The 14,161-nt window shown below is 41.0% G+C and overlaps 1 protein-coding gene across 1 annotated transcript; it reads right to left on the bottom strand.

Annotated features, from left to right (window-relative positions):
• Nucleotides 1-1,347: 1,347 nt before the first annotated feature.
• TAS2R3 (taste 2 receptor member 3) lies at nt 1,348-8,408 on the bottom strand. The gene has a single exon (XM_021078592.2). The coding sequence runs from the start codon at nt 5,841-5,843 to the stop codon at nt 4,893-4,895; it is 951 nt and encodes a 316-aa protein (XP_020934251.1). The 5' UTR covers nt 5,844-8,408; the 3' UTR covers nt 1,348-4,892.
• Nucleotides 8,409-14,161: the final 5,753 nt, after the last annotated feature.

Below are 14,161 nucleotides of genomic sequence, written 5' to 3' on the forward strand. Positions count from 1 at the left end.
AATGCTTCAATTATATTTTGCGGGCCAAAAAGATAGACATCTCATTGCCCAATTTCTCTGTAGTTTCTTAGTAAAGGGAATAATATGCCCGGCAAATTACATTCTTAAAGACCATGAGTGAATGCAAGAATACAGTAACTCTTATCCACACCAGCAGTTGGGTGAGGCCAAGGTGCAATCCCGGATGCAGCCACACACAGGCTACCAAACCAATATCAAGGTAATGCATAGAAAGCCCTACTGCCAAATCCAAATATGACTAGATAAGAAGGAGCTAAGATACGGAGATTATCAGGTCCAGGTCCGGAAGAGGAGGGTAAATTCCTTTCCAAAAGAAAGGTAAAAGGGGAGTTCTCCTTGATGCAGCGGGTTAAAGATCCAGCATCATCACCGCTGTAGCAGTCTGTGTCGCTGCTGTGGTGTGGGTTTGATCCCTGGCCTGGGGAACTGCCACATGCCTCAGGCTGGGCCAAAAACAAAAAAACAAAAAAAACAAAAAAACAAAAAAACCAAAAAAAACCCAAAAAACAAAAAGCCAGGAATGATGACAGGAAGGCAAGCCTGGAGGAGCTCCCTGATCTAGAACCTAGTTTTCTGTACAAAGCTAATGGCACTGACAGAGGTATGCCCAGATCAAACAGATTACATGGAATGAACAAGCAAGACAACAATTAAAAATTATATCACAGCAAATATTTCCACTTAACTATCTACAGAATAGATTAGTACATTTAAGTAATTAAGTTGAAATATCATAAATACACATTCAAATAGAATAATCATACATGGAGTAAGACATAAGATTTAAATGTTCCATATTTGAAAACCAGGGTTTATAGCTACAAATTGAAAACATACAATGGATTCTCAAAAAAACAAAAGGAACTCAAGCATAACACAAGGGAAACTATCAAATCACAAAAGGAAAAACAAAAGGAGGAAGAGCAAAGAAATACAAAATCAACTGGAAAACAAGGTTTAAAATGGAAAGAAATACATATACCAAAGCTGGAGGCATAAGCACACAATACTACAAAGCTGCAATAATCAAAATAACATGGTATTGACACCAAAATAGACATAGGGATCAATGAAACAGAATAGAGAGCCCAGAAATAAACCCACACACCTATGGTCAATCAACCCTCGGCAAAGCTGGCAAAATTTCCAATGGGAAAGCTGGACAGCTGCATGTAAATCAAGGAACTCCCAAATACAACTTTAGGATCCCTGAGACAGCTCTGCTCATCAACACCTGGGAAATAGCAGGGATATTGTAAGATAAAGAACACTGGAAGCACGGACATTGTTTAAGAAATGTTGGAATGTAATTTTTGTGGCTTTTTTTTTTTCATTTATAATCTTTCCAGACCCAAACTATGGTTCAATCTCATTAAGCATCAGGATCTATGGATTTGGCCCAAGAGGTCAGAGAATACCAAAAATGAGAAGTAGTTTAGGGGCCCTGATGGAAACTTGGAAGATCTCATGAGCTACTGTCATACTGCTTCGTGTGTTAAAGCCCCTGCTATACAACCAAAGAATAGATGTGCTTGGAGGAGACACATGGCCACAGAAATAAGCTCTAGCATAAAATGGGACTCCCAGTGCAGGGGAGATCCTTTTCCCCATACTCTGACTCAAGTAACCTGGTCACGGTGGGGGTGGGGGAAAGCCTTGCTCTGGTGCTTTGGGCTTCATGAAACAGCTAGATTTAATAATCTTAAGGGATTTAGCAACTGAAGTTAATCCACTGAAAGCAAAACAAAACAAACAAAATGGCCCCATGGAGGGATTCTCAAAAAACGGCAGTGAGGCCTTAATAGGTAATTCTTCCTCACGGCCTGGGCCTCTGTGAGGAGCTGGCAGAGTAAGGATTTTCCCTGCTGGATTCTGAAAACCATATCCTCTCCCAAAGAGCTAAACTGCCCCTCCCTGTGCCTCCAGCAAAAAGACTCCTCAGCCACTCACTCACCACTCAGACCCATGTCTCCACTCCTACCCTAAACTTCAACTAAGGGCAGTCCACATATTGCTGCAGTCAACCAACAAAGTCTCAGATTTTGTAGAAGTCACTTTCAAATTTTTCTGAAAGAGGAAACTGGGGAGGGGTTGGGGATGTCACTCTGAGGAATCTGACCTCATTACTCCCAGGAGAGGAAATTCCGCACTCAGCCAATTGGAAGAGCACTGCGGTCTCCCGATCAGGGAATTCCACACGGCCACCCTCACATTCCAGACTCTAGTAGAATAAAGAGTCCTGGTCACTTTCCAAGTTCACCACACTACATCTGGATCTGTCAGGCCACGGTAAAAAGAGAAGGGAGGAATCCTTCAGAAGTTAGCCAGAGGCACCAAGAGACAAACAACAGCCAAGGCAAAATCTCTAGTAAGATGCTAAGTTCAATTAAAAGAGAGGAACATTCTCACACCTGAGGCAGAAGCCAAAATCAGGAATTCAAGTAAGAGCTAAACAAACAAACAAAACCACAGAAGGATCAGAGCTAGAAGTTGTCAAAGTGAGAGCAAGTAGGAACAAGTGTTCAAGATTTAAGAATCTTAAGTCTTGGGTGAGGATGAATTAAAGAGCAGGGTTCAGAGGGAGTTCCTGCTGTGGCACCATGGGATCGGAGGCGTCTTGGGAGCACTGGGATGCAGGTTTGATCCCTAGCCCAGCACAGTGGATTAAGGTTCCAGCAATATGGACGCTTCAGCTTAGGTTGTGACTAAGGCTCAGATCTGATCCCTGGCCCAGAACTCCATATGCCTTGGGGCATAAAAAGGGCAGGGTTCAGAGTAAACAAAGCAGATGTCAATTGAAACAACATGGATTTCCATAGTTAAACTTCCCTGTGCTGAAAAGAAACACAGATTTTTTTTTAATTAATTACAGAAGCACTCATTTCAGAATGCTTCTATTTTAGTGAATTATTACTAAATATTAAATCATCCTTTTAATTTTCAACATATTTTTTGAAAGAGAATGTTATATCAGAATTAGGAATTTTCCTAGCAGTTCCCAAAGGCAAGTTTCAATTCAAAAACAAACAATGCAAATCAAAAGACATTTTGTTCCTATAATTATGGAAATGGATATACAGAACCTTATGTATATCCACTCTGGAAATGGAAAACAAAACAATACAAAACTTAATTTTTGGTTATGTAAGACCAAATGCCAAATAATGCGGTGATCCTTCATGCTATGTCAAAATGTAACCCCTTTCACAAAACGCTGGACAACAATAATAGTAAAAGCAGTATCTATTGATCATTTACCCCATGTGAGACTCCAAGGATTTTTCATGCATTAATTATTTTCAACAACCCTATAGACAATATACTATTACTAGAGCTCCCATTGTGGCTCAGCAGGTTAAGAACTCGACTAGTATCCATGAGGAAATAGGTTCGATCCCTGGCCTTGCTCAGTGGGTCAAGGATCGGGCGTTGCCGTGTTGCCCTGAGCTGTGGTATAGGTCACAGATGTGTCTCGGATCCTACATTGCTGTGGCTATAGCATAGGCTGGAAACTGCGGTTCCGATTCGACCCCTAGCCTGGGAACTTCCATGTGCCACAGGTGTGGCCATAAAAAGAAAAAAAAAGAAAGAAAGAAAGAAAGAAAGAAAGAAAGAAAGAAAGAAAGAAAGAAAGAAAGAAAAGAAAAAAACACTGTACGAAAAACAAAAGATATACTATTACTATTCCCATTTTACAAATGAGGAAAATGCAATACAGGTTAAGAAACTTCTCTGGGGCCACCTAGTTCATCGGGGTGGGGTCAGGCCTTGAAGCTAGTTATTTCCTACCAGCAATCTCATCTACATTCTTAGCCACAAAACTTTCTACTTGAGAGCCTCATTAGGGATGGAAATCCAGATTCAGAATTACCATATGTTCTAAGTATGTTTACAAGTGTGGGCTCTCAAGCACTAATATTCTCACTGACTTGTCAGCACTGCTCTGTGACAGGAAGGAAATCGATGCCTACATACTCTTATTAAAACAAAAGTGACTACACTTACAAAAACAGGAATTTTAAAAATAAGACTCTGAAATGCTAAAAGCAGATATACATCTTGGTTAATTAAAACTTTTTTTTAAAAAAACTACTTGGACTTTTTTGCCCAATCTAAAAAAATTACTTAAAATTTAGTAAAATGAGAGAGAAATGCAAAGGACTATGGAAACTGAAGTAAAATGACTTCACCACCTAACTGGGTTGGGAGCTTGTAATCAAGGGTCTTGATTTTCATTCCACCGCTTTTGTCATCACACAGGAAACTGGTATCTTGTGGGACTTGCTGTTGCTGCACAGTTCACTGTCAGGGACCATAACGGCTTCACCGACTGAAAACAACACGATGTGCTAAGATGATGGCATACATTGTCTCAGGAATCTCTAAAATCCCTTGAAGTTGATTTCACAATCTACACTTTTAAATGGGGGGAACAGAGGAGCAAACAGGCTATTAAAGTAATGCACCCAAGGCCAAAGAGTCTTGGGAGAGGGACAGAACCAGAATGTAAACCTGTGTCTGTGGGACTGCGGTGCTTTTGCTCTTTTCCTCTGGTTCACTGCATCGCTATCACTATAAACTTTAAATTAAAGCTAACAACCAGCTCACTATGCTGAGTTCGTAGTTATCAAAATACAACCCCATGTTTGTACAGTGCTTGTTTTATTTACCATACTGACATTTTCCAAAGACTATTTCACTCTCTCCAAAAGGACCATACAGAGAGAGGCCATGAGAAGGGTCCCTGGGTGGGACAGGATGAAGCAGTAGTGTCTCTCCTACTGACATTGCAGAACTGGTGCACAGGAAGAGCCCTGCAACCTTGGGTAGGCTGAAGGACCCCTAAGCTCTCTCCTGTGCCCTGTGCTGCTCTATGGAGAAAAGGGCCCCTTGGATCCAGGCTTCAGATGACCAGGCTCACACCAGAGCATCTCCACAAACATCTGCTTCAGCTTGTTGTTTCCCAGAATGAGGACATATGAGTGGCCAGCAGGGTATAACATTGTAATCACTTCTGCAATCCTCATAATCGTCTTAGTTGCTGGCAGAAAATAACTGGATGACAGAATTGAAAAGGAAAGAAAGTAAAGTAGGAAGAGAAAGAGGAAGGAGAGGATGATTTTGATGGCCCTCCTGTGGGCCTCAGGACTTGGGTCTCCGGAGCCGGTAGAGTTTTGCTGCATCCGCCGCGTGTGCCTCCCCAGGGAGAGGATGAGCAGAAAGTAGGAGGCTAGAGACACCATCAGGGGAGGGAGGTTCCACAGAGTCCCAAGAACATGGATCAGTTTATACTCATCTCTTTTCTTTCTAACGAGCTCAGTCACGTTGCCTGATCCACCGATTCCACTGAGAGCAAAATAGATCTTAAATTCACGGATCAGAGAGATGGCACTGCCACATGATAAGAGCAGGGTACTCAACAGCATCCATACAACCACCCTGGAAACTCTCCATTTGAGCCAGAGGAATGTAGGATGGGAGAAACTGGCGACTTTCAGGCAGTAGAAGACACTGAGACACGTGGCAAGCCAAATGCTCAGATGGTTTGTAAATGTCCAGGAAATATCAATAATTTGCATTACTATCCCCTCATCATGTAGTTTGGGAGAGAACACCATTAAAACACCATCAACCAAGAGAATGCACAGCAGAACAATCCTGGAAAGGGCCAAGTTAGTGAGGATGAAGTCAGACAAAGAGATTCTCTTGTTCTTGAACCAGCTGCTGCCACTGACCAACCCTATGAAACCATTCCCCAGCATTCCCAGAATGAACTCAGTGACAGTCAGAATGAGAAAGCCCCACTCGGTGAATCCCGACATGTCAGCTTATTCGGCAGACCTGATCTTTGATCTTTCTGTGGACGAACAATCTCTTGCTGATTTGAAATTTCTCTCTGTGAATCACCTCTACCTTCTGCTTCCCTGTGCCTGTCTCTTGTCTCTGCCCAATTTAGTCTCTGCTGTAGAGCACAGTTTAGCCAGCCCTCTCTGGCTCTTCCAAGTTAGTCTGTCTTCTTCAGAGATGACATGGATTGTCACATTCCCTCTATGATCTAAACTCAGAGGCTCTTTGCTAAAATGCAAATAGAGTAGTGTCCAGTGTCACACAGAGGAGGAAGAGGTCTGAGTCACAAAGAAGATGGAGGATTGGACTCAGTTTCAAAGGCAGCTGGGTTTCGTGCCACCCAGAGTGAAAAGATGACACTGGAAGGGTCACACACAATCACTCTGACGAGTGAGAAGTCTTACTACCCAGGAGGGAGGACTCAGACACATACAGAAAGGGGGAAATATCAGAATTCCACTACAAGCCACTACGAAAGTCATCTCGGAGGGAAGTTTAAGTTCATAAAACAGAAAAAGTTTGTACCAATGGCCCTGGATTAGAATTTAAAAGTGTCCCTCTCAGAGTGTGCCCCTTGCATGAGAGGGCTACAAGTTCTTCCCTCGTGAGCCTTATAATGGGAAATTCTCAACTATCTGAATATTTAAATGATAGCAGTAATGAAGCAGAGAATATAAGCTATCTTTCGGCAGGCATGACCACTGTATTGATATGTCAGTAATGGTTCATGCAGACAGAAATCACACACAGACACTATCTGTCAACCAAAGGTTTAGTCATCGAAAACAGTGCCTCACAAATTGTGACCATAACCGACAGTAATACTTTTTATACAGTCATATAAGCGTGTGTCACAATCTAAATATACGTATACAGTATAAACATATTATACTGGGAATACAAAGGTTTCTCAAAACCATATTTCTCCTTTCTTCATGTGTGGCTCTCTGATATTTTCTATTCAATTTCTTTCAATGCTACTCACACATCACAAACTTGACTTTATAAACTACCAATGAGCTGTTGTAAATACTGTTTGAAAACACTGATCTGAATGGTGGAAAAAGAAATCATTGCCATCAAGAAACAAAGCCGAGGGTTTCCCGTTGTGGCTCAGGGGTAACGAACCTGACTAGTATCCATGAGGATGTGGGTTTGATCCCTGGCCTCGCTCAGTGGGTTAAGGATCCTGCATTGCTGGGGGCTGTGGGGTAGGTTGTAGACATGGCTTGGATCCTGTGTTGCTACGGCGGTGGCGTAGGCCAGGAGCTGTTATCTCCAATTGGAGCCATAGCCTGGGAATTTCAATATGCTGCAGGTACGACCCTAAAAAGACCAAAAAAAAAAAAAAAAAACAGGAAGAAAGAAACAACGCCCCCAAATCCAGCTATATTATCCAGTAACAGACTGAGGTATACACGCCAGGAGGCCACTCATCTGAGCTGGGGACCTCATCAGTCTTGGCATTATATAGCATTCACCATGGCTTCAGAGCACTGCAGAGACATTCAGGCATAAACACAGTCCTCCTTACTCAGCCTCAGTTTTTTAGCAACCTGGCCCAAATGCCATAGAATTAGAATAAGGCCAGTTCCTGACCGTCCCTAGGAATCTTGTAACAGAACCTTGGACCAGTTGTAGGGCTGACTCTGCAACCTACCACCAACCCTGTCCAGTTTTCTCTCATGGCCTCACTTCTACAGCTTCAGTATCTGTCATCATGACACCGCTTACATCCCCTCCTAAGAAGAAATAACACTAATAAGATTCTTCTACCCATGCATTCCAATTATCCTATGGTGAAAAAGTTCTGAACGCACAACACAGCAGATGCATTTCACGTACAGTTTCATATTTAAGCATACGTTTTTACAAGCCCTATTATTTTCACCCCTTCCAAAATTAGAACTTATACCTTTTTTAAGTTGTTATTGAGCCATTTGGGGTTAACGGTAATTTTTCTTACATTTCTCATGTGTTCTCTCTCACGATTCTTCCCCAGGACAGTGTGTTCTCATGTTTACCACACCAGCTTGTGACCAGAGTTGAGCTTTCCCTAGGGCTTTGTTGGGTATCATCATCATCACTGCTCTCATTCCACGAGGTACTGGTGATGTGAATTATGAACCTGTAGTTATAACCATTCCCATTTCTTAACATAAATACTAAACCTATCACACTATAACTAATACCATAGCATTAGTAATGGCTGCTTCCAAAATGTATGTTGACCATAGCCCACCAAACAACCATACATATATTCTAAGTCCAATTCTACAAAGCCTGTAGCTTTGGACATGGTTTGTTGAAGGGATCAATACTAGAGCTGTTGTACTGGACATCTGGATCTTTCATCGTGGCTGCAGGTATCTAGAAAGACTGCTGAGAGCTCATGAACTTGCTCTCAATCCTTTTTTTGAGTGAAGGACCAAAGTAAGTATATGAGTCAGGGCCTTGGCAAGAAACAACTGGCACAAACTGGGTAATTCTAGGAGAGTTTTCAAAAGGGATTATTTACAAAGTTATGAACAACTTATAGGGAAACCATAAACAGATAGTGCAGTACCCCAAGGCTAAGAACATGGGGTACCATACCACAATGCCACTCAGAGACAGAGCCCAACATGGAGGGGACCTGCTGACAGTAGCTGAGACTTTTCAGCTGGGAGACCCTGAAGAGCATGAGCTGAGAGAATACACTTCAAAACAAGGGTCAGCAGGCCAACAGGGCCTTCTCCTAACAGCTGCCCTCTCATTATGCTTACACTTTCTCCACAGGGATTCAGACATCATGGTCCAGGTCTCTGCATCATTCCTGCTTCGGTAACTAATCTGCATGACATCTGAGTTGATGAACGTCAGGAGTATACTCAGACTGCCATCAAGACAAATCATAAATAATATCCATTTATACCAACCAAAGTTCACTAATCTGAAATACACAGAAGGAAATCAGCAGAGTCCAATACACATAGCAGAGAGATCAGTTAAAATACGTGTGTGTGTGTGTGCATATATATATATCTCATATACATGGAGGGCAGCCCTCAAGGTTGAGAGATCAGTAAAAAATGTGTGTGTGAGTGTGTATGTGTGTGTGTATATATATATTAGGTGGAGGGCAACCTTCAAGGCCCGTTAAGGTCCTTACCTAGAGAATGTATGACGGCAAGTAGTAAGTCTGAGTAAGCATCCCATCAGAATCCTGAAGGCTTCCCCTCAAACCCTGTGCACATACATATATTCTACATGTGGCTAACGTAGATGGTTTTCCATGTCCACTGCCTCCATCCTGGTCCAAGCTACCACACACTCTCATCTGAACTGCTCCATAGCCTCCTAATTCATTTCTTCTCTTCCATTTCACTCCACTACTTAAAGCACTTCACTGGCTTCTCAGTGCAACTGCAACAAAATATAAACTTAATTATACTGTATACTGGGAATCTCTTCTAAATACCCCTCTATCATGCAACAGGATTCAAGATAAATTTTATACTATCACATGGTCTGAGTTAGGAACAGGCTTTACTGGAGTAAGAGAAAGGTTGTATCTCAACAAGAGAAATGCAACGTATCTCCTTGCCCTCCTGTGACTACACAGAGGGACCTAACAGGGCACTGTTAGGTTCACAGTGTACACTGTACGCCAATGATGCTACCTTGTCCTATTGGTCTCACTTCCTATAAGGAAAGTGTGAAAGCAACTTTGCCAGCAGGAAAATAAAGTCTGCTTAATGCCATAAAATCTGAATTTGGGAAGCCAGCTATTACAAGAAATGTCTGGGAAGACCATGTAACCAACACTGGGGGGCCTTAGACATTCTAGTTCCCAGTGTTAGAAGGAGAAAGTCACTGATTCTGGGGGAACTGAGCTTATATGAAACACCTAAGTACTTCACAGAAGTGAAAGAAGTGGTGAAAGAAATCCTTTTACTGATTACTTGTTGTCTAGGCAACCTTGGCTGAACTCCTAGGGTTATTTTCGGACAGTTCTCCTCTTTGTAGTATGAATTTCCTAGAAGAGTGATCATATCTCCCAGCGTGTTCAGGACAATAATGGTTATACACCTGTCACCCCAAGTTATTATTAATAATGCCCCCTCTTGGTGTTTTACTCACTGAACACGTAGGCCCTAAGCTCAGTCCTTGGAGCATAGTAGAACTTCATTAAAAACATATTGAATAAATAAATTTTCTAGAAGAAGTCTTATTTTTGTTTTTAGCTCATTTTAGGGTATTTTTTTTTTTGTTCGTTTGTTTTTTGTTTTTTTTTTTGTCCACACTCACTGCATTAGACAGTTCCCAGGCCAGGGATCTAATCTGAGCTGCAGCTGTGACTTACGCCACAGCTGCAGCAATGCCAGATCCTTAACCCACCGTGCCGCACCAGGGATCAAACCCGAGCCACCACAGAAACAATGCTCAATCCCTAACCTGCTGTGCCACAGCAGGCACTCCTAGATTCATTTTTAATATTGTCGGACTCAGGAGAAATATTGGAAAAATAAATGCTCTACAAGTTAAATCTTATTTCTGTACTGCCATTATTTCATCTAACATTTCTTGAGCATGTACTATGTGACAGACTCTATAATAGGTGCAGGAAATTATGGTCTAGTAAGCAAGGGAAACATATCTACAAAAAAAAATTACATAATGACGTGGCCAATGCTATAAAAGACAAATACAAAACATGTCTACACAGAGACAAGGCCAAGACAAAACATGTTTGCACAGAGAAGAGGCCAAATTCTGCCTGGAATAGTCACAGGCTTTAAAAAGGAGGTAACATTTGAGATAGATAGATAGATAGATAGATAGATAGATAGATAGATAGATAGATAAGATAAGATAGATCGATCAATCGATCTATATATACTCTTTAGGGCTGCACTCACAGCATATGGATGTTCCCAGGCTAGGGGTCAAATCAGAGCCACAGCTGCCAGCCTACACCACAGCCACAGCAATGCCAGATCCAAGCTACGTCTGCAACCTATACCGCAGCTCACAATGCTGGATCCTTGACCCACTGAGCAGGGCCAGGGATCAAAACCATATCTTCATGGATAGTAGTCGGGTTTGTTACTGCTGAGCCACAATGGGAACTCCCAAGATAAGTTCTTTAAAATAAATGGGAATTCACCTGGCAGGTGAGGCAAAGAGAAGGGAATTCCATGCACTACAGAAAAAGAAGGGATGATGGTGGTGATGATTCATCCATTAACATATCGTGGACTCTCTGAGCTAGAAATTAATAAACATGCATGGTGCTTAATTATATGTTATGCATTGTTTTAAAGTAGTTAGACCTAGTCACTTAATTTTCAACATGCAAGGTGAATTCTACCATTGTCCCCATTTTTAAAGAGGAGGAAACTAAAGCTCAGAGATTCTCATAAAGCTAGTAAGCAGCACAGTGGGGATTCTGATCCAGGAAGTCTGGCCTCAGAATCCATTGCCTTGAGACCTCAGAGATGACCTATTGATGACACTTCAATAAATACAAGAGGAAAAAATGGAGTCTTGAGCATTCATATAAGTGTCAGAGACAAGATCTTAGGTGCCCTTTCTTTTCTATCACAAGATCTGCTCTCACTCCTGATGATCCCTATAAACTCTCAAATCATGGGATGCACCTCAAACCAACAGGCCCTTCATTGAGCACACTCTGGGCCCATATTCTGCCCTGAACAGAATCCTGCCTCTGATATCTGCGTACCATATTTTATCAATATGTAATCCGCCACCATGGTAAACTGGAAAAACTCAGGAAGGTAGTAATCAAGACTACTGGCACCCTTTGCTTTAGCAATGCTTTAAGCTAATGTGAACTTTAGTCAAACTTCTTGATCTTTCTGATCCTCAGGTTTAAAAAAACGAAAGGAGAAGGTACCAGATAGTCAATATGAATTAATGGTTTAAGGACCTGTGTTCTGGAATCAGGTCCAGATTTGAATCTGAGCGCCACTGCTCATTAGATATGAGATCTTAGGCAAGTAAATCTCTCTAACCCTCAACCTGCTCATCCATAACATTGGCATAAAAATAGCGCCTACTTCATACAGTTGTTAGAGTGATAAAATGAGACAGTGGCTATAAACATGTAAAATGCAGGAGTGTTATGGTCAGCAATTGTAGGGTCACTGCCCTATAGACTACCCATACTTAGAAAATTTTTACGGAAACTTCAATTCATTCAATATAATATTTAATACATGTAAAAAATACATGCAACATATATCTAAGTTATAAAGCAAACGAAATAAGCACCCACCACCCACCTTAAGAAGTAAAATATCACCTGTGGTACCATGGCACATATGCATGTGGCTTGTTGTCTGTCCTACCCCTTCTGCCTTCCCCCAGCTTCCTATGGTAACTCATCTTGAATTCTGTATTTATCATTCCTTCCCCTTTTGAATAGTTCTATCTCATAGGTGCCTATCCATAACAATATTGTATATTTCTGTTTGACCTTAACTTTTATAAAAATAATATGCTATACATATATCCTCTGCAACCTGAGACTAATGCAACATTATGTGCATAAAAGTTATTCTTGTTACAGGATAACTGTAATTCATTGACCCAGCTGTAAAATAATCTACTCTGTGAGCATTTATTTATTCTCTGTGGATGAACCTTGGGGTTGTTTCCAGTTTTGTAGTATTATGTACACTGTTGCTATAAACATCTTTGGACCTGTTTCTTGGGCCACATGGGCAAGAGTTTCCAATAGAGTGTACTTGAAAGGTGGAACAACTAGGTGAAATTTCAACATTACCAGCTGTTTAAACGTTTCTCAAGGCAAGATTAACCCTCAAAAGGAAGTGCAATTTCTACTCCCCTGACCAATGCATAAGTTTCCACTGGTCTACAGCATCCTCCCGCACACTTTGTTCTAAAAAATGTGTTGACATTTGCTGGCATGGAGGTCTTAAGATGAAAGGTCATTGCAGGTTCTGGCTTGCATTTCCTTGATTATTGAGGTTGACTAATTTTTCATAAATGAATGCATTATTTATTATTTCCTTCTCTCTGAAATGCCTTTGTGTCTTTGACTGTTTTTCTAAGCTGTCATTTTCTTACTGCTTTGTTTTCATATATTCTACATCATATTTTTTGTCGTGTAGGTCTTTATATATTCTAGATTGTATTTTAGTTGTGTTGTTTCAAATATCTTCTCTTCCAGGTTATGACTTCATTTTGTTTTCCTTATGGTGACTTCTGGTTTAAAAAAACAAAGGTTATTTTTAACAGTTAAATTTATCACTCTATGTTCAAGTTTTTGTTTTTTGTTTTTAAAAAGAAGGGTCTTAACCCCAAATTATAGTCATTGTCCTTATTTCCTTCAGTTTTTCCTTTCACTCTTTAAACAATGAAGAATAGAGATTCAATTTTCATTTTTTTTTTGTATGGATGACAAATTTTCCTAACATCATTTATCAACTCATCTGTATTTTACCCAGTGATCTATAATGCCACTTTCATCATGTATTATTTAAACAGATGCACGGTCTGTTTCTGGGTTCTGCAGTCTACACCACTGTTCTATTTGTATATTCTTGTATCCGCAGAATCCTTCATTTATCACTTAAAAAAAAAAAAAAAAAAACTATCTGCCAACTGGCAGAGCAAGTGCCTCTCTCTCCCTTTCAGGAGCATGTTGCCTGGTCTTGGATCTTTAGAAACAGCTTGTCCAGTTGCCTCAAAACATTTCTGGGAATTTTTGTTTTGATATGTAACATTAACTTGGGGAGGTTTAACATCTTTACATTTTGTTGCTTCTAATAAATAAGCAGTGTCTAGGTCTTCTTTTAATGTACTGCAGTAAATTTTATGATGTCCTACACAGGGACCACACACTTTGAGACACTTTTCATCTAATGCTCTTGTATATGGCGTCTTTTTAAATTTTTTTTTTTTTTTTGGTCTTTTTAGGGCCACACTGCAGCATTTGGAGGTTCCCAGGCTAGGGGTCCTATCAGAGCTATAGCCACTGGCCTACCCCAGAGCCACAGCAACACGGGATCCGAGCTTCATCTGTGACCTACACCACAGCTCATGGGCAACGCCAGACCCTTAACTCACTGATGGAGGCCAGGGATCAAACCCGCATCCTCATGGATGCTAGTCGGGTTCCTTAACTGCTGAGCCACGATGAAATTACATTTTCTTTGCTGTTGTTAATTGACTTCTATATACTCATCTGACTTCCAGCAACTCTTAATTACTCATCCATATTCTTTTTTTCTAGGTAATCACAGCATTTGTAGTTTTTTTTCAA

The sequence above is a fragment of the Sus scrofa genome, chromosome 18, assembly GCF_054392235.1.
Source record: "Sus scrofa isolate SSC_HxYL_T2T_F1_AM1 chromosome 18, Sscrofa_HxYL_maternal_Yorkshire_Landrace_v2.0, whole genome shotgun sequence".
Taxonomy (NCBI): Eukaryota; Metazoa; Chordata; class Mammalia; order Artiodactyla; family Suidae; genus Sus; species Sus scrofa.

Excerpts from the sequence above, each read along its gene's own strand:
- TAS2R3 (XM_021078592.2), bottom strand. The coding sequence starts at position 5,843 with ATGTCGGGATTCACCGAGTGGGGCTTTCTCATTCTGACTGTCACTGAG.